Raw genomic sequence first — 25,841 nt, 5'->3', positions numbered from 1 at the left:
AACTTATTGGAATTTAATCGAGACGCGAGTTTGAAAACTAGAACTATTGTGCAGGAATTAAAAAATAACATGTTTATTTGCTTGTGTAATATTTTATAGTGTTTGCATCATAGCCGCCTATAAGTAGTTCTTTAGTTGTTTTAACAATGCTCTCATATCTGCGGAGCTTTCGATTCCATATCTTCACATTGCCATGACTTCTCATCTTCATATAAGTAACTTCTTCATTGTATTTATGGTTATAACAAGTTATAGAAACTCTTATCCACAAGAAGCCCAAATATCCAAATATATTAGCCACTAGGTAGTTATACATTATTATCAATGTCGGTGACTTCATCTCATACAACTCACGTTTGATGCAATAACTTCTTTGGTTGTCAATACTCTTCAAGTTGTTGTCGTTTATCTAAAAGAGTTTAAATATTTGAAATTTTTGACGCTCATCAAGTTGTGATTGTTGGTTTTTATTGATGACCTCTGCTTATCTTCTACTCTAATCATCTAAGTCCATTACTTCATTGTAATGACCAAAACCGGTCATTTTTAGGTGCAAACACTCAAAAGATCCTAGACGATCAAAACCATCGGGCATACACAAAAAAAGTGGAGAAATACAGAACATTAGCGGGTAAGTTACACGTAATTCGTTTGCTGAATCCAGACTAGCCAGCAAATCACGAGAAAAACTTGGCGTTTGGTTCGGAACACAAAAAACGACGACCCGTTTTGCCATTTCCCTTGGTTACATTTTGCGGACAAAAACGACGGGAAGCCATCGAAAAACACAATCTCATCTGCCTCTATCTCTCTTTGCACACGTCAATATCAATGTCGATGACTTCATCTCATATAACTCACATTTGATGCAATAACTTATTTGGTTGTCGATACTTTTCAAATTGTCGTCATTTATCTAAAAGAGTTTAAATATTTGAAAATATTGACGCTCATCAAGTTGTGATTGTTGGTTTTTTTATTGATGACCTCTGCTTATCTTCTACTCTAATCATCGAAGTCCATTACTTCGTTATAATGACCAAAACCGGTCATTTTTAGGTGCAAACACTCAAAAGATCCTAGACGATTGAAACCATCGAGCATTTACACAAAAAGGTGGAGAATTACAGAACATTAGCGGGTAAGTTACATGTAATTCGTTTGCTGAATCCAGACTAGCCAACAAATCACGAGAAAAACTTGGCGTTTGGTTCAGAACACAAAAAACGACGACCCGTTTTGCTATTTCCCTTGGTTTACGTTTTGCGGACTAAAACGACGGGAAGCCATTGAAAACGCGATCTCGTCTGTCTCTGTCGCTCTCTTCGCGGCACTTTAGGGCAAGATCTACCTCGATTCACGAGTTGAGGAGAGTCAGAGGCCACTCGATTGCGATAATCAAACCACCTCCGTCGTCGCTTACGCTCCACTTTAACGTTGAAAGAGACAAAATCCATGCCGACATCCCCCCACCCCCACCAGATCTTTCCTGCGATAATTTAAACCAGAAAAGAGCTCTCTTTCTCTCTCTCTCTTGCCTCGCCCACTTGTATCGGAATCACCGCCCGGGGTGATAGCATGCGTGGCCGTTCTCTCTCGGTCCGCATCCGTTTTGCTAATCCTGGAGTGCCCTTTTGCGGTTCTCCTCTTTGGGATCTTGTTCCTGTGAATGAAGTGCAACCAAAGGAACTCTCTCTCTCTCTCTCTCTCTCTCGCGGGCACGCACCCGTTTTGTCCGAATCACTGCCGGGGCGATCGGGTCTCTGGCCGTTCTCTCTCGATTTGCATTCGTTTGGCCAATCCTTGAATACCCTTTTGCGGTTCTCCTCTTTGGGTTCTTGTTCCAGTGAATGAAAGGCAACCAAAAGAGCTCTCTCTTTCTCTCTCTCTCGCACGCGCACACCCGTTTTGTCTGAATCACTGCCCGGGCGATTGTGTCTCTGGCCGTTCTCTCTCGATTTGCATTCGTTTGGCCAATCCTTGAATACCCTTTTGCGTTTCTCCTCTTTGGGTTCTTGTTCCAGCGAATGAAGTGCAACCAAAAGAGCTCTCTTTCTCTCTCGCACACTGCTCGGGGTGATCGCGTCTCTGGCCGTTCTCTCTCGATTCGTTCGTTGCGCCAATCCTTGAATACCCTTTTCGTTTCTTCTCGTTGGGTTCTTGTTCCAGTGAATGAAGTGCCACCCATCTTGAATACAGAGTCGAGTCCTCTGTTGGGTAGCCGTGTCTGGGAAGATGGGGTCGCTGAAAGAGCGGCTGATCTCGACCAGGGGCTACTCGGAGCTGGGTCTCTCCTACATAGGGACGACCAACGACCGGAGCGGCTCCTGCTGCTCGTACCGCCGCGCCCGCGAGGCGGTCGCGAGGTGGTGGAAGAACTTGGAGCGGGTGGCCTCCAAGGCGTATAACATGGGCAAGTCCGATCCGAGGAAGATCGTGTTCTCGGCGAAGATGGGGCTGGCTCTGACGCTCGTCTCGCTGTTGATATTCTGGAAAGCGCCCTTCAACTTCAAGGATACGAGCCGATACTCTGTTTGGGCGCTTCTCACGGTCATCACCGTGTTCGAGTTCAGCATAGGTAGTTCTGCGCGTTCTTCGTTCTTTGTGGCTGTTGATTTTTTCCATGCGCTTGAGTCGCTTGATACGTCCTTTTACTGGATATGGTACAATATTTTACATTTCCGATAGATAAAGTGACAGTCCAATACATTGTTTGTTATGCCTTTGCGGAGTGCATTTTCTTACCGTTTGTGTTGCGTTTGGCATCATTCTTATGATAGTGCTGGGTGCACTTTGTGGGTTCTGAAGGTTATTACTTGTTGTATTTGTTTCCCCTTCCTGAAAGATGAATGGTGACGGACTGATATGCAAATTACTAGTACTAGTCTACATTTGGAAAAACCATGTAGGCTAGTTATATATTTATAGTGTTAGTGTCCATTGAGCAAAAGCAGTATGGCAAGAGTGAAGAGTTATGCACCTGTTTTATACCCCGAGTTGTCCTTTTTTTGGTTAGTCTCCCCATCATTGTCGACTAGGATCTTGTTATAGGGTGTGCCTTCGGAGGTTAACATCAGGTGTTTTAACTACTTTGTTGGATGTGTGCCCACATATGGGCTTATATGTGAACAAAAAGATTACTTCTTTTCAGATCTCTGTTGGCTCCTTCACTGTATTTCCTACTTAGATGTGGTGCATTTAGAGGATACAATTTGTGTGTCTACGAATGCTAATAGGAAGACGGTTGATCGCTTTACCACAACGAAAGGGCTACTTAAGTGCATTTGAATTATGTTGGAACTTCTTTTCAATTGTAAAGCCGAGTTTCCTCATTTTCTTGTTTTGATGCTATCTTTGTCAGGTGCTACTCTTAGCAAGGGATTAAACCGGGGAATAGGGACATTATCTGCAGGAGGGCTTGCTCTAGGCATGGCAGAGTTGTCTCAGATGGCTGGAGATTGGGAAGAACTTGTTATTATCCTCAGTATATTCTTTATAGGTCAGTCCATCTGGTTAATAACATAAAATGTGGTGTATCTCTGAGAAGTTCTGCTCTGTTCTTTTTCTGTCGTTACAGCTAGACTTTTAACGTCTGTTTAATTGCTCTTATTGATAGGATCTATTGCAACTTATGCAAAACTGTACCCAACAATGAAGCCTTACGAATACGGGTTTAGAGTTTTCTTGCTGACATATTCTCTTGTAATGGTATCCGGATATAGGACAAGGGAATTTATCCATACAGCTGTTTCCCGCTTCTTCCTCATTGCACTAGGTGCTGGTGTTGGCCTGGCAGTAAATGTTTGCATTTTTCCCATCTGGGCTGGCGAGGACTTGCATAAGTTAGTGGTTAAGAACTTCATGGGGGTTGCAACATCTTTGGAAGGTTCGCCCTAGGTTTATAATTCTGTTTTCTAAAGATTTCTAAAAACTATCTGATTAGTTATTTTGTCTATTCTATTTTGCTTTTCATCCCTCCTGTTCACTTTTTCTAATTTTGCTTCTCATTAGGTTGTGTTAATGGGTACCTCAATTGTATTGAATATGAAAGGGTTCCCTCGAAAATTCTTACTTATCAGGCCTCTGATGATCCACTCTATAATGGTTATAGAGCAGCTGTAGAATCCACCAGCAAAGAAGATGCTCTGGTAATTTTCTGCTCATCTGCTTTATTTGAAATATTAGTTGGTCTTGTTTTCTTATTCTTCCCATTTCCCATTCTGTTATGCGAGAAGTTGGGTTTTGCCATCTGGGAGCCACCTCATGGTCCATACAGAGCATTTAGGTATCCCTGGAAGAACTATGTTAAAGTAAGCGGTGCACTGAGGCATTGTGCATTCATGGTCATGGCGTTGCATGGATGCATACTTGCTGAAATCCAGGTATGGCTCTGTGTTGTTAAGTTCATCTCAATGGCTATTCCTGCCTAATGTACCATCAGAAGCTTTTCATATATTGTTCTTTAGATACTCTGCTTTCTGCATGTCCTTAACAAATAAAAATATATTAGTTCTTTCATTCAATATCAAGTCTACCTATGCCCATTTTCATTGTAGGAGAAATCCCTCATTTCTATTTCCATATTTTTCCAGCAGAGATTTTGCACTGACAATCTCTGCAGGAATTTAGTTTAAAGCCCCTATTCTTTTAGTTCTAGCCGTCACATGGTGGGGGAAGCATGTCATTTATCACTTCTTTTATTTTACTCGAATGAAATCTTGTGTTTTATCTTTTCACTTATAGAAGAATGAGGTTATAGAAGAATGAGGGATGCTATACCATTGTTTCTTAAGTACCACCGAAGTCTTTGAAAGGTACTTCTGAAGTTGTGGCTGGTGTAGATGTGTAGATGCAGAGCTTCTTTGTCTTATCGACAACGCTGCATATGACCTTTTGTTGTTATGAACTGTGTTGTTTGTCTCACCTGCCTGTGTGGTTGGGTGGCATCTGCATGCAAGGCTTATTTGCGCACACCCATATGCGTCCACCACATGTGTGTGTTTAGGTCTTTGAATTACCCATGATCAGTCATGATGTTAGGTCTTTTGGGTTCTAATTTTCTGTGCCATAAGTTGCTACTCCTGATGAATGAATGGTATTGACATGGAATGCTACCGATTCAACAAAATGGCATAAACCGTGGGTTTGATTGAGCACGATTGTTGATTAACATACTATGAGGAAAAAAGTGGTGCTCATATTCAACTATGCTGAACAGAGGCCCTGAAGTTTTAGATGCAACCAGTTGACTAACTTTTAAAAGATACTTTGGAGAGGCTGTATGTAATTTAGTTTTTTCTCTTATTAATATATAAGCATTAATGAATATAAGACCTTGCTAAAGGATTGAGCATTTTTATCAGAGGTGTCGGACTATTGTCATGCGCTGATGTCTCATTTTTATGAAGCAGATTAAGACAAGTAGACATGTGAGATCGATGCCTAGGCTCAGATAGTTCAATAAATTCGTTATTACAATTGTTAAGATATTGGAGTAGATGTTACTGACTTCTTTGTCTGTCAAAAGCTGGGTGACTTTGCTTGCCTTGATTGTCTGCATGTCTATCTTCTATTTGCAGGCGCCAGCTGAGAAAAGAGAGGTCTTTCGCAATGAGCTGCAGCGGGTGGGTACCGCAGGTGCTAAGGTACTACGCGAACTTGGGAATAAGGTAAAGAAGATGGAAAAATTAGGGCCTGTAGAAATACTCTCTGAAGTGCACGAGGCTGCAGAAGAGTTGCAGAACAAAGTTGACCGGAGGTCGTACCTTTTAGTCAACTCAGAGAACTGGGAAATTGGAAACCGAGCAAAAGACTGGGCAGAGCCTCAAGATCTTCTTAACTTTGATGATGACGAGAATAAGGTTTTACAGCATAAGTCACATAGTGAAACTGTACTAGATCTCAGGCTGTTTTCTGCAACAAGAAGTCTGGACTCCGCGAAGCCAAACACGGGGTTGAAAGCCCCAGTTCCGGTAGTTATTCCCGCAGATGGTGCGATGATGAAACAGATATCATGGCCTGCCGGAATCTCGCTGAGAACTGATTCTGTTGTTGAAGAATCAAAAACATATGAAAGCGCAAGTGCTTTGTCTCTAGCAACTTTCACGTCGCTCCTCATTGAGTTTGTTGCAAGGTTACAATATCTTGTGGAAGCTTTTGAAGAATTAAGTGAAAAGGCAAATTTCAAGGAACCGGTTGAGCCATCCGCAGTAGCAGAGCCTGTAGGGATATTTGGCAGATTGCGGAGATGTATCAAGTGTTGATAATTGGATGTTGCTCATAACACAGAAGGATGAACCTCTGAATTGCTTCCAGAGCCAAAATGGAGATACAAATCTGTTAACTGCGAGATCAAGCATGGGTATTGTTTTACATTCGAGGCGCCCTGAGAAGGTAATTTCTGTGTTTGGCTTGTCTGTCATCGGTCTTAGAGGTTGAGACTGGACTATTGAGGAAGCCTTTCGGCATCAAAGTGGACTGCTGGTGTCTGATGGTGGTTTATCTGAGTTAACAAAACTAGGGTACTCCGGAGAAAGTTAGTCGTGACTGGATTAGAGAAACGATCTCTGCTGGACCCAAATTTAATACGAAAATGCAAGAAATGATAAACGAATCGGGAACTTATCACAATGGCCTATGACCATCAAGATGTTGAAATATACTCAATTTTCTTATGTATTCTAATTTTCCCGTTGTCTTGCTTCCAGAACTGGCTGAGCAACAGTGTAGTTCTTATTTCCTTGTTTTCGGGTGTACTGCTTCTCACAGAATCTCTAACTCGTTTCACATCCGTGCAGGATACATCATAATAGAACATTTGAGTCGTGGATAGGCTTATTGGAACTAAAGCAGAATACAGAAAAGAAAACAGAAGCTAGGCAATTTTCCTGTAGAAGTAGTATTACCGACAGGTCGAAAGGCGGCCTTTTCGGGGGATCTAAACAAGCAGGCGATAGGTCGGCACTGCAAACAAGTGATTAGCTCTTGGAACTGATAAGCCAAACCTTTCGCTCATGTCGATATCGCTCGGCACCATGCCCTTGGGTAGTTCCCACTTGAAGCAATGCGCTAATTGAGCCAGAACAAACTTCACTTGTATCAGGCCTAACTGAATTCCAGGGCACCCCCTACGTCCTGAACCGAAAGGAAGCAGCTCGAAATGATGCCCTTTCACGTCTATACCATTGTCGGCGAATCTCTCGGGTACAAACTCTTCGGCGTTTTCCGACCACACACTTGGATCTCGCCCGATTGCCCATATGTTCACGATGATTTGCGATTTCTTTGGTATGAAGCGTTCGTTTATGATGGCATCCTCCATGGATTCTCGGGGAACTAGTAATGGTATAACTGGATGGAGTCTCATGCTCTCCTTCGCCACCATGTCCAGGTAATTTAGCTTCGATAGATCTGACTCCTCAACCATTCTAGTCAAGCCAACAACGGTTTCCAGCTCTTCTTGAAGGCGTGCCATTGCCTGCGGATTCCTCATGAGTTCAGAAAATGCCCAGTCGATGGAGGTTGATGATGTCTCGAAGGAACCCGAAATCATGTCCAGTATTATGGCTTTTATATTTGTTCGATCGATGATATACTTTTCTTCACGAGGGTCTATGGGTTGGTTCATCATCGAAAGCAATATGTCGATGAAGTCCTCCTGATGTTCGCTGTCATAATAAGCGGCATCTCGCACATGGTCATCAATAATCTTCTCTAAGAGTTTGTCGACTGACCTTCTGACTGCCTTGAACCGCCGTGTCGACCCCTAAGAACAACAAACTTCATTAGTACCTCGCTCAAGCTTGCCACAGAAGATAGACCAGAAAGTCGATGGATCACTAGTAGCAGAGCATGAGTGTTCCATCATTGATCATGTAAGATTTTGTATGATCACTGTCGACTGTTCTAAAAGCTCAAGCTGTTAGACGAATATGTAGTTTAATATTTAATTATTACAACTTTTTCCCTCGGGCTTAATTTGATCATTTTGCTTAGTACTAAGCATGGTATATTAATTAGGGAAGGCAAATGGGGTCCGGAAAGATTTGAACTCAAGATTTCTTGCTTTGATATCATATAGGATTTTGTAGTACCACTGCCGGTTGTTTAAAAAACTTAACTTGTTAGATGAAGGCATGGTTCAATATTTAATTATTCTAATAGATTAGAAGTTTGTTGCATTGAATTTCCCTCTAAATGTACGCCTGGAATGTGTGTCTGTGTACGCTGCAACTGTCCATGTTCCGATGGCGATGTTCGCTTTTGTTGATTATGTTCATCAAACGCGCTCACATACATATGTGAACCGCATGTGAAATTATTGTATTTGAAGAATGTACTATGAGAAGACATGGAAAATCGAACGGTCTGATGATACAGGGAGATGCACGATCTGTGCCTTCTTCAATAACTGAAATGACGAACTTTCTGAACTAAAGATGGAGCCAAGAGAACGGCAAGAATAGCCCTGCACGTACCTGAAGATCAAGTGGCCTGAGAAAAGGCACGAAATCGGCCAAGTTGAAAGCTCCGGCGACTCTCGCTGCCTCCTGAATTATCCCCTTCAGATCGTGCTCGCCGTCTGTGCTCCTCCCCAGTATCATCCTACAAGCCATCTCCTCCATCGTACGCGCCACTCGCGCGCTCAGGTCCACCGCCGCCTTGCATGCTGCTGCGGCCTCCCTCAGCGAGGCCACCAGCTCACCTGCCTCCTCCCTCCTCACGCCCTCGAAGCTCCGGACCCTGGCCCCGCTCAGCAGGTGCGTGTTGCACAGTTTCCGCACGCTCCTCCAGTACGGGCCGTACTCGGTGAAGACAAGGCCCTTGGTGGTGTAGAAGTCCAGCTCAGCCTCTGGGCTCCTGGGCCTGCTTGCAAAGACGGCGTCGTGGGTGCCGAGGAACAACCTGGCAGCCTCCGGCGAGGAGACAACGACAGTAGGGACGAGGCCCAGGCGGATGGACATGATCGGCCCGTACCGGGCTGAGAAGCAGCGGAGGCCGCGGTGGGGGAGGTCACCCAGCAAGTGGAGGCTGCCAATGATGGGGAGGGGCAGCGGGCCGGGTGGGAGCCTCTGGCGGTGGCTCCGGTCACTCGGGAGGAGGAGGAGGCAGGCGGCGAAGGCGAGGAGGGCCGTGAAGAGGAGAGACAGGAGGATGGCGAGGGCCGAAGAGTCCATGTTTCCTGTGGTTTTATGAATTAAGTGAGGGAGAGTGAATGAGGGTCATATCATTTATAATTGAACAAGGTGAGAAACTGTTCTTACACTTCTAGGAATTTTCCTGTGAACTGACCATTGCTTGCAAGAATTTTTCACATGTTCCCAACTTTTTACCTTGGTACAAGAGTGCAACATCCCCTCCCTCACTCTCTCTCTCTCTCTCTCTCTCTCTCTCTCTCTTTCTAGGGCGCGCATCCTGTAGTCTAAATCGCTTCCCCAATTCTCGTCGCACTCATGATCCATCGCCGCGTGTCCCTAAGACATGAAGGAATGGTGGTTGGGGACACCACGAGCCGGGTCAACCCCCATGACGGCGCCGAGGGTGAAGCAAATTCAGTGATGAATGAAGGTGGGGACAAGAATGGTCGCACCTAGTTGGCAAAGTCGGCGACGGGACGAACGTGATGCACGCCCAGGACATGGACAGTCGCGAGAGCAGGAGGCGCAAAACAAGACATGCACGGACTCCTTAACCTCACATGCCACTGTCTTTTCATTGTTTTTAAATGCTTTGTAAGAACGAGACGAGGACAAATGAGTCGCCATCGCATTGCGTGAATCACGTGTTACAAATAGTCCCTGAATTTTGATCTAAATTTTTAATCGATGACAAAGCACTTAGGAAACCACAGAAAGTACGAGAGAGATCTTTTGGTTGCACTTCATTCACTGGAACAAGAACCCAAAGAGGAGAAACGCAAAAGGGTATTCAAGGATTGGCGAAACGGATGCGAATCGAGAGAGAACGGCCAGAGATGCGATCACCCCGGGCGGTGATTCGGATAAAAACGGGTGAGCGCGCGCGCGGGAGAGAGAGAGAGAGCATTTTTCTGGTTTAAAAAACTGGAGGGAGCGGGGATGTCGTGATGGATCTTGTCTTTTTCGTCGTTTGAATTGGAGCGTAAGCGACGACGGAGGTTGTTTGATGTCGCGATCGACTGGCCTTTAACACATGTCGACGCGGGAACCGAGGGAGATCTTGCACTGGAGCGCGGGGCAGAGAGAGACAGAGAGAGACCGGACAGACCAGATTGCGTTTTTCAATGGCTTCCCGTCGTTTTCGTCCACAGAACACAACCAAGAAAAATGGGAAAACGGGTCGTCGTTTTTTTACCCCTCTCTCTCTCTCTCTCGTTTTTGATATCACGGGCCGTCGTTTTTAGGTTATGAACTAAATTCCAAGTTTTTCTCGCGATTTGTTGGCTAGTCTGGATTCAGCAAACGAATTCCATGTCACTTGCCCGCCTATGTTCTGTATTTCTCCTCTCCTGTGTAAGTGCATTATAGTTTCCATCATTTAGGATCTTTCTAAGTGTTTATACCTAAAAATGACCAATTTTGGTCATTGTGTTACAAGTAATCGACTAAAATCGACGAGGACAAAAGAAAGGCAAAAGTCATCAATAAAAAATAAAAAAACATTTGAAAATTTGATTAGTAGCACTATAACAATAATTTAAAGAGTATCAACAATCAAGAAAGTTATTGCATCAAACATGAGTTATTTGGGAGGGACTTATCAATATTGATATTGATGTGTAACGGCCTAGTGGCCGATATATTCAGGTATTTGAGCTTCTTGTCGATAAGTGTTTCTATACCATCCTATAACTACAAATACAATGAAGAAGTATTCGATTGAAGACGAGAACTCGTGGTGACGTGAAGAATTGGAATCGAAAGCTTTGAGGATGTGAAGGCATGGCTAAAACTGCTAAAGAACTGGTTATAGGTGGTTATGATGTAAACACTATAAATACCACACAAACAAATGAACATGTTGTGAATATGTCTCGAGTTTGAGCTTGTTGAATAAAATCGGACTGACGAGACTATGTGAACTCGACCAGGTGCGAGTCAAAGCAGCGCATTAAATTGGCCGAAATTGTCAGGAGAAGATTGCAAGCGGATATATGAGCCGCAAGCGTGAAGAGGCTAATGTGTGGCTTATTTTGTTGTCTTCTATTCATATCTGTAGGTTGGACTTCACGTAGGGAGGAAAAGTGGCTTGCATGCAAAGATGGTTGTTCCCTTTCTTGTCTTCTGCCAAAGCCACCATTGTTGACTTTGAGAGAAGAAGAAAGAAAGCTTCATACGTCCATTTTCTCCTCTCCTTTAATGCATGCACATGCAAGGACGCCCATGGATTATGGTGGGCTTGCTTGGTCCTTTCTTTCTCTGAAGAAGACTTCCTCACGTTGCAATATGATGAAGACTCTTCTATATTATAAAAGAGAGAGATGTCCAACGGAGAAGAGTGCACCGAGTTATTTAGGTGGCCGAAAGAGAGCTGCAGAGCTGAAGAGAGAAGTCATGAGGCTTCAGAAGCTCTCGGCAGAGAGGAATTTTCTCATTATAATTATACTCGAGTGTTTTAGCCGGTTAAATTTTTGTGAGTAGAATTTATTTAATTCCTTGAGTGAGATTTCACTAGAAATTGTGAAGGGCTAAATATTGTGTGAGTTATTTGGGTGTAATTTGAGACTGGGAAATACTGAGAGTGTGTTTGAGTGCTCAAGTGATTATAATATCCGGTGTATCGCTTGTTTCTATAGTGGAATTCCGTCCTGCTCTTCCTGTGAATGTAGGTTCCAATATTTGGACCGAATTATGTAAATCCAGTATCCGATTTCCTTTCCTTCATTCCGACTATTTTATCCGATTCACTTGGTCCGTATTCTGCGCGCAACACATGTTATCTTCTAATTTCTGCCCAATAGTTGCAGTTTTCAAACTCGCGTCTCAATTAAATTCCAACGAGTCTTAGATGTAATTTTCTTATTCTAGCATGATGTATCAAGTGTTGATAATTGGATGTTGCACGCGGCATGGAGGGATGAACCTTTGAACAGCTTCCAGAGCCTAAATGAGGATACAACTCTGGCAAATGCGAGATCAAGTAAGGGTATTGTTTTACATCCGCGGCGCCCCGAGGAGGTAATTTCCGTGCTTGGCTTGTCTGTGACCGATCTTAGAGGTTGAGACTGAACTGTTGAGGAACCCTTTCGGCATCAAAGTGGAGTGCTGGTGTCTGATGGGGGTTTACCTGAGTTAACAAAGCCGGGGTACTCGGGAGAAAAGTAGTCACAACTGGACTAGAGAAACGATCCCTACTGGACCCAAATTTTATACGGAAATGCAAGAAACGATAAACAAATCAGGAACCTATTACAATGGCCTATGACCATCAAGATGTTGAAATATACTCAATTTTCTTATGTATTCTATTTTCAGAACTGGCTGAGAAATGGTGTAGTTCTTATTTCTTTATATTCTGGTGTACTGCTTCTCACAAAATATCTAACCCGTTCCACATTGGTGCAGGATAGGAGTGAACAGTTCTAGGATCCACCTAGGGGTAGGTTCTAGGTTCTTCTAGGTTCCTTAATTTGGAACCTAGAACCTACCTTGCATATTCAGTAACTTAAAACCTACCCTATCTCACAGGTTTGTGCAAGTTTCATCTATACTTTTAATTGAATGATTGCAGTAAATAATCACTTCAATAATCATCATTTGTTGCAATCCATTGATCTCAACTCATATTTAAACACACGGAAATTATGAAACATTAATAAAGTACAAGTCTCAGTAATGGATATTAAGGGTATGTAAAAGAATTGAAAATTGCCCAGATCGCCTATGAGGTTCGGTCTAGTTTTTGGTTCTAATTTAGTGGAACTAGTAAGTACTGGTCTAGTTCCTGATTTTAAGTGTGGAACCACTAGCCACCTAGCTGGACTGAATCGATATATATCTATATATATATATTTTAAAAAAGAAATTTCATCTCAATTATTTAATTATTTTGTAGCTTTTCAACCAAATATTTATGTACATATACACATATTTGTAGTTATTAGACATTATTGACTAGTTTTGTCTCTTACTTATGTAATAGGATTAAGCCCCCACTTTTCTTTTTCATCCTAATAATTTTCTCAACTAAAATAGAATAAAAAAATGAAGAGGAAAGAGAGAACTAATTGGAAATGTCATAAATGTTGCGGCGCTTTGTTGTCACAATATGAAATTGAGAGCCACTGGCTCATTTTATGAGTATAACTAGGTCTCTCCTTAGCCTCACATGATTCAATTAGGTGGCATTGAAAAATATGGATCAATAAATTAATGTTTTAACTTTGTGGAGGTTAGGACTTCGAAGAAATTAAGGTTTTAGCTAACAAGTATGGTCTATTCATTATGCCCTTTAGTTTTGAATCCTTAATCAAAATTAATAGTTCGCAATTCTACCTAAATATAAGGTCGAACAAGCTTTGTTGCTCTAAATAGAAACTGGGTTTACCATAATGTTAATTGATGAATGCAACTTTGTAAGGATTGGGGACCGGTTCCGTGGACTCACCCAGGAATCGGATTGGACCATGAAATCATTGGATGGGTCTCGGTTCCAATTTTTTGGAACTGGTTCTTAGTGAGCGGTTCTTGACTTTAAGATGGGAATTGCTTGTCCGAACCATGTTCTCCCTGATAGATATCACTAGAAATGGAAAGTCAAGCTTAGTGATTATATATATATATATTTTAACCTAGAAGCTACTTTGCATTTCCATAGATCTGATTCTCAGCTTCTCGGTTTTACTATGAAATCATGTTCACTTCTAGTGCAGGATACATCATAATAGAAGTTATGAGTCGTGGATAGGCTTATAAAACTAAAGCAAAATACAGAAAAGAAAACAAAAGCTGATGACAAGTAGAAAGGCATCACTTTTGGGGATCTAAACAAGCGGGCGATGGGTTGGCACTACTAACAAGTGATTAGCTCTTGGAACTGATAAGCTGAATCCTTCGCTCATGTCCATATCACTCGGTACCATGCCCTATGATAATTCCCAATTGAAGCAATGCGCTAATTGAGCCAAAACAAGCTTTACTTATATCAAGCCTAACTGAATTCCGGGGCATCCCTTACATCCTGAACCAAAAGGAAGCAACTTGAAATGATGCCCTTTCACATCTATTCCCTTGTCAGCGAATCTCTCGGGATAAATTCTTCAGCATTTTCCGACCACACACTAGGATCTCCCCCAATCGCCCATACGTTCATGATGATTCGTGATTTCTTCGATATGAAGCATTTGTTTATGACGCATCCTCCATGGATTCTCGGGGAACTAGTAGTGGTCCAACTGGATGGAGTCTCATGCTTTCCTTCATCACCATGTCCAAGTAATTTAGCTTTGGTAGATCTAACTCCTCAACCATTTTAGTCAAGCCAACAACGGTCTCTAGCTCTTCTTGTAGGCGCACCATCACCTGCGGATTCCTCATGAGTTCAGAAAATGCCCAGTCAATGGAGGTCAACGATGTCTCGAAGGAACCGGGATCATGTCTAGTATTATGGCTTCTATATTTGTTTGATCGATGATATACTTTTCTTCGCAAGGGTCTTTGGGTTGGTTCTAATGAAAGTAATTTGAAAGTGAAATAGTCACAATTCACACAAGGAAGAGAAGAAGATAGACAGGCTTGTAGATTTATTTCACCTTCATAAAAAACAATTACAAGACTCCCCTCTTTAAAGACTTGTTACATAACCTTTACTCTTCCTAATAAATAGAGCTAGAGTTCTAGATAACATCTAGAAACTAGCAAAACAATCATCATATCTCACATTATCTTTAAAAATAATCACAATCTCTAGAAACAATCATCACACCTAGAAATGTGAACATATTCATTAAAGATAATGCTGCAGTTATGACTCTTCTTCAATGTGGGTATGGAATAGTTATCGACACCGATGAATTTGGTTTAAGATGAATTTGGTTTAATTTCTAACACTCCCCCTTAAACCAAATTCTCTTCCATTGATCATTCTAAGTAGGCCCTTGAACTTTCAAAAAGCATTGATCTTGAGAGATTTAGTAAAAATGTCTGGTATTTGATTTTCCATCTTTACATGCAACACTTTAACCTCATTCTCTTTAACATGTTCTCGAATGAAGTGATATCGAATATCAATATGTTTGTTTCGTTCATGAAAAACTAGATATTTCACCAATGCAATAGCATAAACATTATCAACAAAAATCTTAGTTGCTTTCTTATGCTTTATAAGAATATCTTTGAGTAGTCTTCTCAACCGTATTGCATGACAAACACATGAGGATGCAGCTACATATTCAGCTTCACATGTCGATAGAGTGACACTGGATTGCTTCTTCGATGACCACGTGAAAGCAGTGTCACACAAGAAAAATACAAAGTGCGTAGTGTTTTTTCAGTCATCAATATCTCCACCATAATCACTATTCGAATAAGCTCTATGTTGGAAGGATTTAGAGCGATAGTAGTGTAGGCCATGAGAAGTAGTACCCTTGATATATCGAAGTATCCTCTTTACAGCTTTAAGATGAGATGACTTTGGCTTCTCCATATATCGACTCACAATTCCACTACTATACATAATATTCAGTCTCGTGCATGTCAAATATCTCAAACTCCCAATCAAGCTTTTATAATATGTTGAATCAACATCGACACCATCATCAAACTTTGAAAACTTGGTTCCGCACTCCATTTGTGTATTGACCGGAGTACAATTCTTCATGTTAATTTTTCAAGGATATTTTCTGCATATCCTTTTTGGGAAATAAAAATTCCCTTAGCACTTTGCTTCACTTCAATCCAAAGGAAATAATTCACGAGACAATTATCGGTCATCTCAAATTCTTTCACCATTGATGCCCTAAAAGCATAAATCATCGCTAGATTATTTCTTGTAAAAACAAGGTTATCAACATATAAACAAGCGAATTGAACATTACCTTTTTCTTGCTTCAAATAAAGTGCATGCTCGTATGGACATTGAGAGAATCCATTTGCCTTGAAATATGCATCAATTCTAGAATTCCATGCTCTGAGTGCTTGTTTAAGCCCATATAGAGCTTTCTTCAACATTTTATCTTTATGACCTCTCATAATAAACCCCTTAGGTTGTTTAACATAAATCTCTTCTTCAAGGATACCATTCAAAAATGCTGATTTGACATCCATTTGATAAATTTGCCAATCACTTTGAGTAGCGATAAAAATAATCAATCTAAGTGTGGCAGATGACAAGGGCAAAAACTCTTCATAGTCAATTTCGGCTTTTTTACTTGTACCCCTTCGTGACTAATCTAGCCTTATATCTTGTCACTTCTCCTTTCTCGTTCTTTTTGGCCTTGTACACCCATTTGACTCCAATCAATTTCTTGTCCTTTGATAGATCAACAAGCTCCCATGTTTGATCCTTCTCAATGGCTTCAATTTCTTCATTCATGGCTTTTCTCCATTTTTCTTCTTTGATTGCATCATCATAGACAAGTGGTTCACAATTTGCAAGAAAACATACAAGGTGAATCTCGTCGGTAGTTTCATAAATGTCAGACAATCTCCTTGATCTTGGCACTAGTAATTTATTGACACCATTTGATGAGGTTGGCGATGATGAACTTGAAGAAGATACTGGAGAAGAAGGTGTTGAATGATCCTTCAACTCTGTTTGATTGGTCTCGCCATAAGTGTTCACTTCATCTTTTGGGTTGTCTTCTCATGTGTCGTCTTCATCAAACTTGACATCTCTATTTATATACACTTTCAAAGTGTTAGGATCAAATAAATGATAGGCTTTGAATGGGGAGTCATCTCCAATAAAGATGAGCTTTTTGCTCTTGTCTTCTAGCTTTGATCTTTTCTAGTCTAGCACATGAGCATACACAATGCTCCCGAAAATTCTCAAGTGTGAAACACTTGGTGTTCTCCTAGTCCATGCTTTCTGTAAAGTTACGCCTTCGAGACCAAATGTGGGACATCTATTTTGAAGATAGACCGCACATGACACAACTTTAGCTCAAAGCTGCTTGGGCAAATTTTTGCTCTTCAACATGCTTCGAACCATGTCAACAATGGTTCTATTTTTTCATTTTGCTACGCTATTTTGTTGAGGGGAATATGGAGCCGTCAAGAAATGCGGAATACCATAATCTTCATAGAATTTGTTGAATATTACTAAGGTGAATTCTCCTCCATGGTTGATCCTCAAAACTTTGATAAAATAGCCACTCTCATTTTCAGCTAGGTTCTTAAATTATTTGAACATATCAAACACTTGTCTTTTCTTTCAAAAAATACACCCAAGTTTTTCGAGTAAAATCATCAATAAAAGTAACAATCTATCAATGATTACCATATGAGTGAGGAGTGATTGAGCGACAAACATTAGAATGAATCAACTCGAGCGGCTTCTTCACTTGATAAATCGCTTCCTTGAGAAAGCTAGTTCTGGAATGCTTACCGATAACACAACCATCACACAATTGATTGGGATGATCAATATGCGGTAAGTCATAGACCATCTTCTTGCGAGAAAGCAAATTGAGATGGCCGAACATTGAGACATATCATTCTTTATATTGAGAGTAAACATCATGTTCTTTGACATCTTTGCATTCACAATTAGTTTACTATTCCTATCTCTTAGCACGAGACTAAGATCTTTCATATGAACAATATATCATTTCTCCAAAAGTTGTCCCGAACTCAAAGACATTTTTAGGACATAATAAACATTAGTAATAAATTGACGTGCACCATTCTTCAAGCAAATCAGAATTGTACCTTTGCCTTCGACAAGAATTTTAGAGTTATCATCAAAAGAGACTTTACCTTTAATTGTCTCATCTAACTTGATAAAATCTCTTTTCTCTCACATATGTGAATGCTTACACCTGTGTCCAAATACCACATATCAGTTTGACCTCCTTCATCTTCTTTGAACACCAATAATAAAATTTGATTGGCATCATTCACCATGTTTGCATTTTCATCTGCTTTGCTACTCTCCTTGTTCCAGCAGTCAGAAGCATAATGGCCAAGTTTATTACAATGATAAGATCGAATTATAGATTTATTATACTATTGGCCTGTCGAGTTTTTTCCTCTTCCACGCACACCTCTTTAATATTGGTGTTTACAGTCACTTCGAGCAATCTCTCCTCTACTTCGTCTACGACCTCCTCCTTGAAAGCGGCCTCGACCTCGACCATGATCACGATCTTGGTTTGTTTGGTGAGTTTGTGCGGGTTCTCTTCTTTGCTCCTTCTCATCTCGGGTGGTTAGCCACGTTTGGTGAACTTCCTCCGTTGCTTCAAACTTTTTTCTTCTGAATCTTTCTTCATGGGCTTGTAATGAACCCATAAGCTCATCAATCATCATGGCATCCAAGTCTTTGGATTCTTCAATTGCAAAAGCAATATGGTCATACTTCTTGTCTAAGGGCCGAAGTATTTTCTCGACAATATGAATATCTGAAACATCTTCTCCGTTTCTTTTTATTTAATTGACAATTACCAAAACTCTTGTGAAATAATCAGCAATTGATTTTGATTATTTTATATGAATTATCTCGAATTCGTCTCTCAAAGTTTGAAGGCGAATCTTCTGAACTTTCTACACTCCTTGATGTGTATTGTGAAGAATCTCCCATGCCTCTTTAGCAGTAGTAGCGTTCGAAAATTTTTCGAACATTGAATCATCTAAAGCTTGATAGATGATTGATAAGGCATATTGATCTTTCAAACATACCTTCTCCAAGGTATTTCTCTAGTTTTGATTCAAGGTAGCTTCACTCTCTGGCTCGTTAGAGCTAGTGTTGATGAGTTCCCACACACCATAGGCGTTGAGCAGAGCCTTTATTCTAATGGCCTAGTTACCATAGTTGTCTTTGGTAAGACAAGGGTACTGAAGAGGAAGTTGATTGTTTGTTGATGCCATAATCACAAACTGTAAGCTTTGTTACCACTTCGATGAAAGTAATTTGAAGGTGAAACGCTCACAACTAACACAAGGAAGAGAAGAAGATAGATAGGCTTGTAGATTTATTTCACCTTCATAAAAAATAGGGATAAGTGCTGTAGAAGTCCTTAAACTTGTCACGAAAATTCAATTGAGTCCTAAAACTTGTCAAATTGTTTCAATCGAGTCCTAAAGTTAACACCGTTAGCCTTTTTAACGGAAAATGCTGATGTGGTGTTGACGTGACCTTTAAATAATTTTTCTTTTTCAGATGGCTTTTTTAATTATTTTTTATTCAATTTTTAAAAAAATAGATTTAAAAACTAAAAAGAGAAGAAAAATTATTTTTAAAATTGTTAAATAAAAAAGAAAAAGAAAATGCAGCTCCTCCCCTGCTGTGACCGCCGCTATCGCCGCCGTCGCCGATCATCGATCGTCGCCGGCCCCTCCGGCGAGGCTGCCATTTTTTTTTTTTTTTTTTGGAATTGTTTTCTTTTTTAAATAAATTTTCACTTTTCTTTTTAATTTTTAAATCTAATTTAAATAAAAAATTTTAAAAAGCCACATGGAAAATAAAAATTTAATTTTAAATGCCACGTCGTATTTTCCGTTAAAAAGTCGATGGCGTTAACTTTAGGACTCGATTGAAACAATTTGACAAATTTTAGGACTCAATTGCATTTTCGTGACAAGTTTTAGGACTTATGTAGCATTTATCCTTAAAAAATAGGGATAAGTGTTGTGGAAGTCCTAAAATTTGTCACAAAAATGCATTTGAGTCCTAAAACTTGCAAAAAGTGCAAATAAATCCTAAAACTTGTCAAAATGTTTCATGGGAGTCCTAAAATCGACGTCGTTAGCCTTTTTCTTTAAAAATGCTGACGTGGCATTTAAAATTATTTTTAATTTCCACGTGGATTTTTTTAATGATTTTTATTCATTTAAAAAATAGATTTAAAAACTAAAAATTAGATTTATTCATTTTATCTTATTTTCAACAAAAAAGAAAAGTGAAAATTTATTTAAAAAAGAAAACAGTTCAAAAAAAAAGGCAACCTCATCGGAGGGGCCGGCGACATTGTTGGAGGGGCTGGCGACGGTCGCCGAGCCCCGCGAGGGCTTGCGTGCACGAGATCCGGGCACCCTCGCCTAAGTTTGGCAAGGGTCACCAGCCCTCACTTGGGGCCAATGAGGCCTCGCCCTAGCCGGGTGAGGGTTGGCCACCCGCGCCCAAGGCCGACGATCATCGCCGGCCCCTCCGGCGAGGCTGCCATTTTTTTCTTTTTCTTTTTGAACTGTTTTCTTTTTTAAATAAAATTTCACTTTTTTTAATTTTTAAATCTAATTTAAATATATATTTAAAAAAAGCCATGTGAAAAATAAAAATTAATTTTAAATGCCACGTCAACATTTTTAACGGAAAAGGTTAACGGTGTCAATTTTAGGACTCAAATGAAACATTTTGACAAGTTTTATGACTTATTTGCACTTTTTGCAAGTTTTATGACTCAAATGCATTTTCGTGACAAGTTTTAGGACTTTTGCAGCACCTATCCCTAAAAAATAATTACAAAACTTCCCTATCTATATACTTGTTACATGACCTTTACTCTTCCTAATAGATAAAGCTAGAATTCCGGATAAGATCTAGAAACTAGCAAAACAATTATCATATCTCACCTTATCTTTAAAAATATTAATAATCTCTAGAAACAATCACCACACCTAGAAATACGAACATACTCATTAAAAATAATGTTACAGTTATGATTATTTTTAAATGCAGGTATTGAACAGTTATTGGCACCGATGAATTTGGTTTGATTTCTAAAAGGTTCATCATTTGAAAGCAATGAGCAGCATCTCGCACATGGTCGTCGATAATCTTCTCTAAGAGTTTGTCGACCGTCCTTCTGACTGCCTTGAACAGCCGAGTTAACCATTAAGAACGACAAACTTCATCAGTTGCTTGCTCAAACTTGCCACAGAAGATAGACCAGAAAGGCGGTGGATCATTAGTAGCGGAAGATGACTGTTCCATCATCGATTAGAAGTTCGTTATGTGGAATTTCCCTCTTAATGTACGCCTGGAGCGTGTCTGTGGACACTGCAACTGTCCATGTTCCGATGGCAATGTTTGTTTTTGTCGATTATGTTCATCAAACGTGCTCGCAGATATGTGAACCACATGTGAAATCATCGTATTTGAAGGATGTACTATGAGAAGACATGGAAACTCGAACATTTTGATGATACAGGGAGATGCATGATCTATGCCTTCTTCAATAATTGAAATGACGAACTTTCTCAACTAAAGATGGAGCCAAGGGAATGGCAAGAATTGCCCTGCACGTACCTGAAGATCAAGTGGCCTGAGAAAAGGCACATATAATGGCCAAGTTGAAAGCTCCGGCGACTCTTGCTGCCTCAGATCGTGCTCGCCGTCCGTGCTCCTCCCCAGTATCATCCTACAAGCCATGTCCTCCAGTGAGGCCACCAGCAAGTCTGCCTCCTCCCTCCTCATGCCGTTGAAGCTCCGGACCTGGCCGCGTTCAGCAAGCGTGTGGTGCACAGTTTCCGCACGCTCCTCCAATACGGACCGTGCTCGGTGAAGACGAGGCCCTTGGTGGCGTAGAAGTCCAGCTTCGCCTCTGGGCTCCTGGGCCTGCTCCCGAAGACGGAGTCATGGGTGCCGAGGAACGACCTGGCAGCCTTTGGTGAGGAGATGACGACGGTCGGGACGAGGCCCAGGTGGAGGGACATGATTGACCTGTACCAGGCTGAGAGGCGGCAGAGGCCGCGGTGGGGCAGGTCACCCAGCAAGTGGAGGTTGCCGATGATGGGGAGCAGCGGCGGGCTAGGTGGGAGCCTCCAGCGGCGGTTCCGATCGCTCCGGGAGGGCTGTGAAGAGGAGAGACAGGAGGATGGCGAGGGCTGAAGAGTCCATGTTTCCTCTGGTTTTGTGAATGAGTGAGGGAGAGTGACTGAGGGTCACATCATTTATAACTGGATGGGATTTACCTGGGAATTGACCTTGGCATGCTTGACTTTTTCATATGTTTCCAACTTTTTTCCCCGAGGTACACGAGTGCAACATGTCATCTTTAATGTGATCCCACTTTCAAGGGACATGATTTTAAAATAAAAACTTATCTTTTGACATTAGCCTCCTTTTTTTTTTTAAGTGACAGTTATTTCACATACGATTTTCGCCTTGATGGAAGGCAATTTTTGAGGACAATCATTCATTTAAGTAAACACATCACAAAGTCTAATGCAAACACTCTTATTTGGAAATATACCATTAGTATGCAAGGAGATTAGGTTAGTAGAGTGCGTCTATAATTGCCGTCGAATTGTCGTCGAATCTCCATGGATTTCCGTTGCACACAAACTCGAACAATGGCTAGATGTTAGGTTTATTTTTTGTGGTGTTTTTCTGCGTGTGATTCTAATTGATGGTTGAATTCTATTCTTTAGTGCATGATTAGAATCATTAATTTTTTGTCTAACACAACATCCCCTCTCTCTTTGGCACGATCCTATTGTCTAGACTGCGTCCCTAGTTCTCGTCACACCCATGATCCATCGCCGCGTGTGCCTAAGACGGGAAGGACTGGTGATCGGGGCCATGGGCCGGAGTCGACCACGAGGGATCCGAGGGTGAAGCAAATTCAGTGATGCATGCCCAGGACAGGGACAGTCGCAAGAGCATGAGGCTGAAAAAAGAGACATGTATGGAATCCTTGACCTGGCAGGCAAGGCGGTGGGCGGCCGCAAGCAACTTTTTTTTTGGATGCTTTGCGAGGACGAGACCAGGACAAAATGCATCGACATCGCATCGCTTCGCACCTTCCGAATGCTGCTTCTGAATGTGGCTGCCCATTTGCGTGAATCTTATATACCTTTTCATCTCTAAATCTGGGAAAAATGACACAAATGATCTTCAAATTTTAAAATGATGTGTAATGCGGTTCCTAAATCTCTAATTTATTCAATGTGATCTTGAACTTTAGCTTGATTTGCAATACCTTCTTCGAAGTTTCAATTTATTCAATGTGATTCATGAACTTTTAATATGTATTCAACTTAATCCCTTAACTAAATGAAAATATTTAATATTGCCCGGAATTTGAATTAATTAAAAGATAATATTAAAAATCTCCACATAGTTCAGTGATTAACTTGAATATATATCAAAAGTTTATGGATCATATTGGACATATTGAAGTTCATGGATGACATTGCACATTTGGCTAAAATTTAAAAATTACATTGAACAAATTAAAAGTTTAGGAACCACAGCGCGCATTAGATTAAAATTTAAGCTTTTGAGTTGGGCATTTTATATAGCACCGGCACCAAGTTCTTGTCTCGGCTTATTTCGCGTGTGCGGCCCAACGGTTCCTCAAATGTCATTTGTCATTTCCCATTCAATTTGCACGTGAGAGAGGTATTGAAAGTGTCGTAAATAATTTTATAAAGAGCTGATGGACTTAATAATTTCTCTCTATGTAACTTTTTTTTTTTAAAATTGACATTCTATCGATCTTATAACAATACTTGATGCGTTACTCATTTCTGTTATTTTCTATTAAAGAAAGATGACACGCCATCATCATTGCAGCATAATTGCTACATAAAAAAACTTAATTCAGAAAAATGTCTTGACCGCATACTTCAAATTATTTTTTCTTCGGTATTAGCCAATTCACTAAAATTGACATATTGCAATTTACTGCTATTTTGTCTTTTAATCCATTGAAATGTTAATAGTTAAAGTAGAAAAATTGTGCCGTGCCAATTTATTCATAAATATTTCAATTTTGTCAATTGAATCATTTTATTTTTAATTTTTTTAATTGCATCCAGCCAATTTTGACTAGAAAATACTGATGTAGACATCAACCATCTTACACGACATGAATGGCGCTGACATAGACAACTTTTAATACTTTGTTTTCTAATTTTTTATTAATTTTTTGCTTTTCTTTTCTTTTTCTTCTTTTTTTTTTTCCATTTTCCAGCCACCATCCGGCCTTATCGATTGCCGGTGACCTAAGCAAGGGTTGCCCCTGAGCTTGAGCTAGCAGGGTCACCCTTGCTTAGGCAAGCGAGAGCAATTGAGGATGACCCTTACCATCACCTAAGGTTGGCGGAGGTCATTTGCTATTGATGAGGCCAGGCGGTGGCTTTAGAGGGAAAAAAGGGAAAAAAGAAAAAAAGAAAAAGAAAAGTAAAGCAAAGGGGAGAAAAGAGAGGAAAGAATGTAAAGAGAAGAAAGGGAAAAAATAAAAATAGAAAATTTGAAAAAATATTAAAATATTATTAAAATTATCTACGTTAGCATCGATAGGCATTTTGGATGGAGAAAATATTAGTTGCAGTTCGGATTCTAGCGTGTCATAATCATAGTCTACTCATCAGGTGACATGTGTCACTTGGTGCCCATGTTAGCATTAGACTTCTAGAGAAATTTTTTTGACTCTCTCTCTCTCCTATGCCACCTCTGGCTAGGCCTCACCAGAGACCCCTCTTCATTTCAGTGTGAGAGACTTTCTGTTTCCACTTTCACTTTCTTTGTCGACTCTCTCCCATTCGTTCTCCTCTTCGTCGCGCTGCTCTTTCTCTGACGTACCATGGAGCCCACCGTCTAACAAACCACGCCATCGCTGCCACCACTTCCGCATCTCCTCGTTCGCCGCCTCGGCATCCGCCTCTTCTGCCACCTCCGCCTCCGCATCCGCTCGCCTCTCTCTCAACTCGCTCTTACCCTCTTCGTCACTTGCTCGACGAACCACTCCACCTCTGCCTAAGTACTGATTTTCTTACATTTTCTCTAACATTATGCCTTTTTTTTTTTCCATCAGTTTGTAATTTTAGAGTTTTCTTTCGACCTTAGTTTTCTTCGTCCTTCCCTCCCTCATCGCTCAACGATCCACGCCGCTGCATCCTCCTTGTCCGCCGCCTCCACATCCGTATCCGCTTGTCTCTCTCTCGACTTGCTCCATCTCGCCCTCTCCACCACCACCGGACGAACCAATCCGCTTCTGCCTCTACCTAGGTACTGATTTTCTTGCATTTTCTTCAACATTGTGTTTTTTTTTCCCTTTTTTTGCCATCGATTTGTATTTTTAGGGTTTTCTTTCAATTCAAGGTTCTTTCCCCTCCCTGTTCTCATCCTCGCTGCCTAAAAAACCATGTTCTCTTCGTCTCGCTTGACTCGCTTTATCTCACACTACCTCCGCCTTCCGACTTCACTAGGTATTGACCAGTGTAACCTCATTTTAGGAATCACAGATGTTGTGCTTGATGTTAAGAATGAAGGCTTGCTTTTCCTGGGTATTAAATGCCTTTCCAGCCTTATGATTAATTAAGAATGAAAAAAAAAAAGCGCCTTGTTTCATGAATTTACAAACTTTAGGCCTCTAGAATGGTATAATCTGCCTCCTGGCGAAGTGATGTTTATGTTGTTGTGGGTAGAACATTGTGCGAGACACATGATAACGTCCTTACCTAAAGTATAATCACGGCTCAGAGAGTGATATTGCAAATGTCTTGAATCTGAATAAATCTTAGTATACCCGAAAATAGTGATTAAAGATGGAAAACGCCATTATTACAAGTGAAATTAGATGGTTTCATGGGAGATGGAAACAACTCTCATCGGAACAGATTTTATAGGTTTATACTTGTGAATGTTGCTGAATGTAGGTTCTCTTCAGTCTTCGAGCAAGTTACTAATTAGTGAAGATGAAGTACCAAGTTGTTTCCTTGTCTGTACTGAAGTATGGTTTATACTACAAAAATGACGTCAAC

The 25,841-nt window shown here is 40.8% G+C and overlaps 2 protein-coding genes and 1 pseudogene across 3 annotated transcripts; 1 reads left to right on the top strand and 2 right to left on the bottom strand.

Moving 5' to 3' along the window:
* Positions 1-1,369: 1,369 nt before the first annotated feature.
* LOC104421585 (aluminum-activated malate transporter 9) lies at positions 1,370-7,982 on the top strand. 2 transcript variants are annotated; one of them, XR_721041.3, is made up of 7 exons: positions 1,370-2,578; positions 3,362-3,499; positions 3,617-3,886; positions 4,012-4,148; positions 4,236-4,382; positions 5,580-6,393; positions 6,798-7,982. XR_721041.3 is itself a non-coding variant. In XM_010033582.3 (6 exons), the coding sequence occupies exons 1-6, from the start codon at positions 2,236-2,238 to the stop codon at positions 6,261-6,263; spliced, it is 1,719 nt and encodes a 572-aa protein (XP_010031884.1). In that variant the 5' UTR covers positions 1,370-2,235; the 3' UTR covers positions 6,264-6,739. The 2 variants fall into 2 exon arrangements, 1 of the variants encoding a protein (XP_010031884.1); XM_010033582.3 differs by lacking the exon at positions 6,798-7,982 and having other exon boundaries at positions 5,580-6,739.
* LOC104434403 (cytochrome P450 CYP736A12) lies at positions 6,907-9,184 on the bottom strand. The gene is made up of 2 exons (XM_010047340.3): positions 8,478-9,184; positions 6,907-7,765 (listed from the first exon to the last, which is right to left on the bottom strand). The coding sequence occupies exons 1-2, from the start codon at positions 9,174-9,176 to the stop codon at positions 6,938-6,940; spliced, it is 1,527 nt and encodes a 508-aa protein (XP_010045642.1). The 5' UTR covers positions 9,177-9,184; the 3' UTR covers positions 6,907-6,937.
* A 4,776-nt stretch (positions 9,185-13,960) lies between these two features.
* Positions 13,961-22,908, bottom strand: LOC104434402 (annotated as a pseudogene).
* Positions 22,909-25,841: the final 2,933 nt, after the last annotated feature.

Source organism: Eucalyptus grandis, chromosome 2 (assembly GCF_016545825.1).
Source record: "Eucalyptus grandis isolate ANBG69807.140 chromosome 2, ASM1654582v1, whole genome shotgun sequence".
Classification (NCBI taxonomy): Eukaryota; Viridiplantae; Streptophyta; class Magnoliopsida; order Myrtales; family Myrtaceae; genus Eucalyptus; species Eucalyptus grandis.
The sequence above is the reverse complement of the archived record's forward strand: the minus strand, read 5'-3'. Positions and strand labels throughout refer to the sequence as shown.

Excerpts from the sequence above, each read along its gene's own strand:
- LOC104421585 (XM_010033582.3), top strand. The coding sequence starts at position 2,236 with ATGGGGTCGCTGAAAGAGCGGCTGATCTCGACCAGGGGCTACTCGGAG. Across the intron at positions 2,579-3,361 it reads CGTGTTCGAGTTCAGCATAG|GTGCTACTCTTAGCAAGGGA; the intron begins GTAGTTCTGCGC and ends TATCTTTGTCAG. Across the intron at positions 3,500-3,616 it reads CCTCAGTATATTCTTTATAG|GATCTATTGCAACTTATGCA; the intron begins GTCAGTCCATCT and ends TCTTATTGATAG.
- LOC104434403 (XM_010047340.3), bottom strand. The coding sequence starts at position 9,176 with ATGGACTCTTCGGCCCTCGCCATCCTCCTGTCTCTCCTCTTCACGGCC. Across the intron at positions 7,766-8,477 it reads TCAGGCCACTTGATCTTCAG|GGGTCGACACGGCGGTTCAA; the intron begins GTACGTGCAGGG and ends TGTTGTTCTTAG.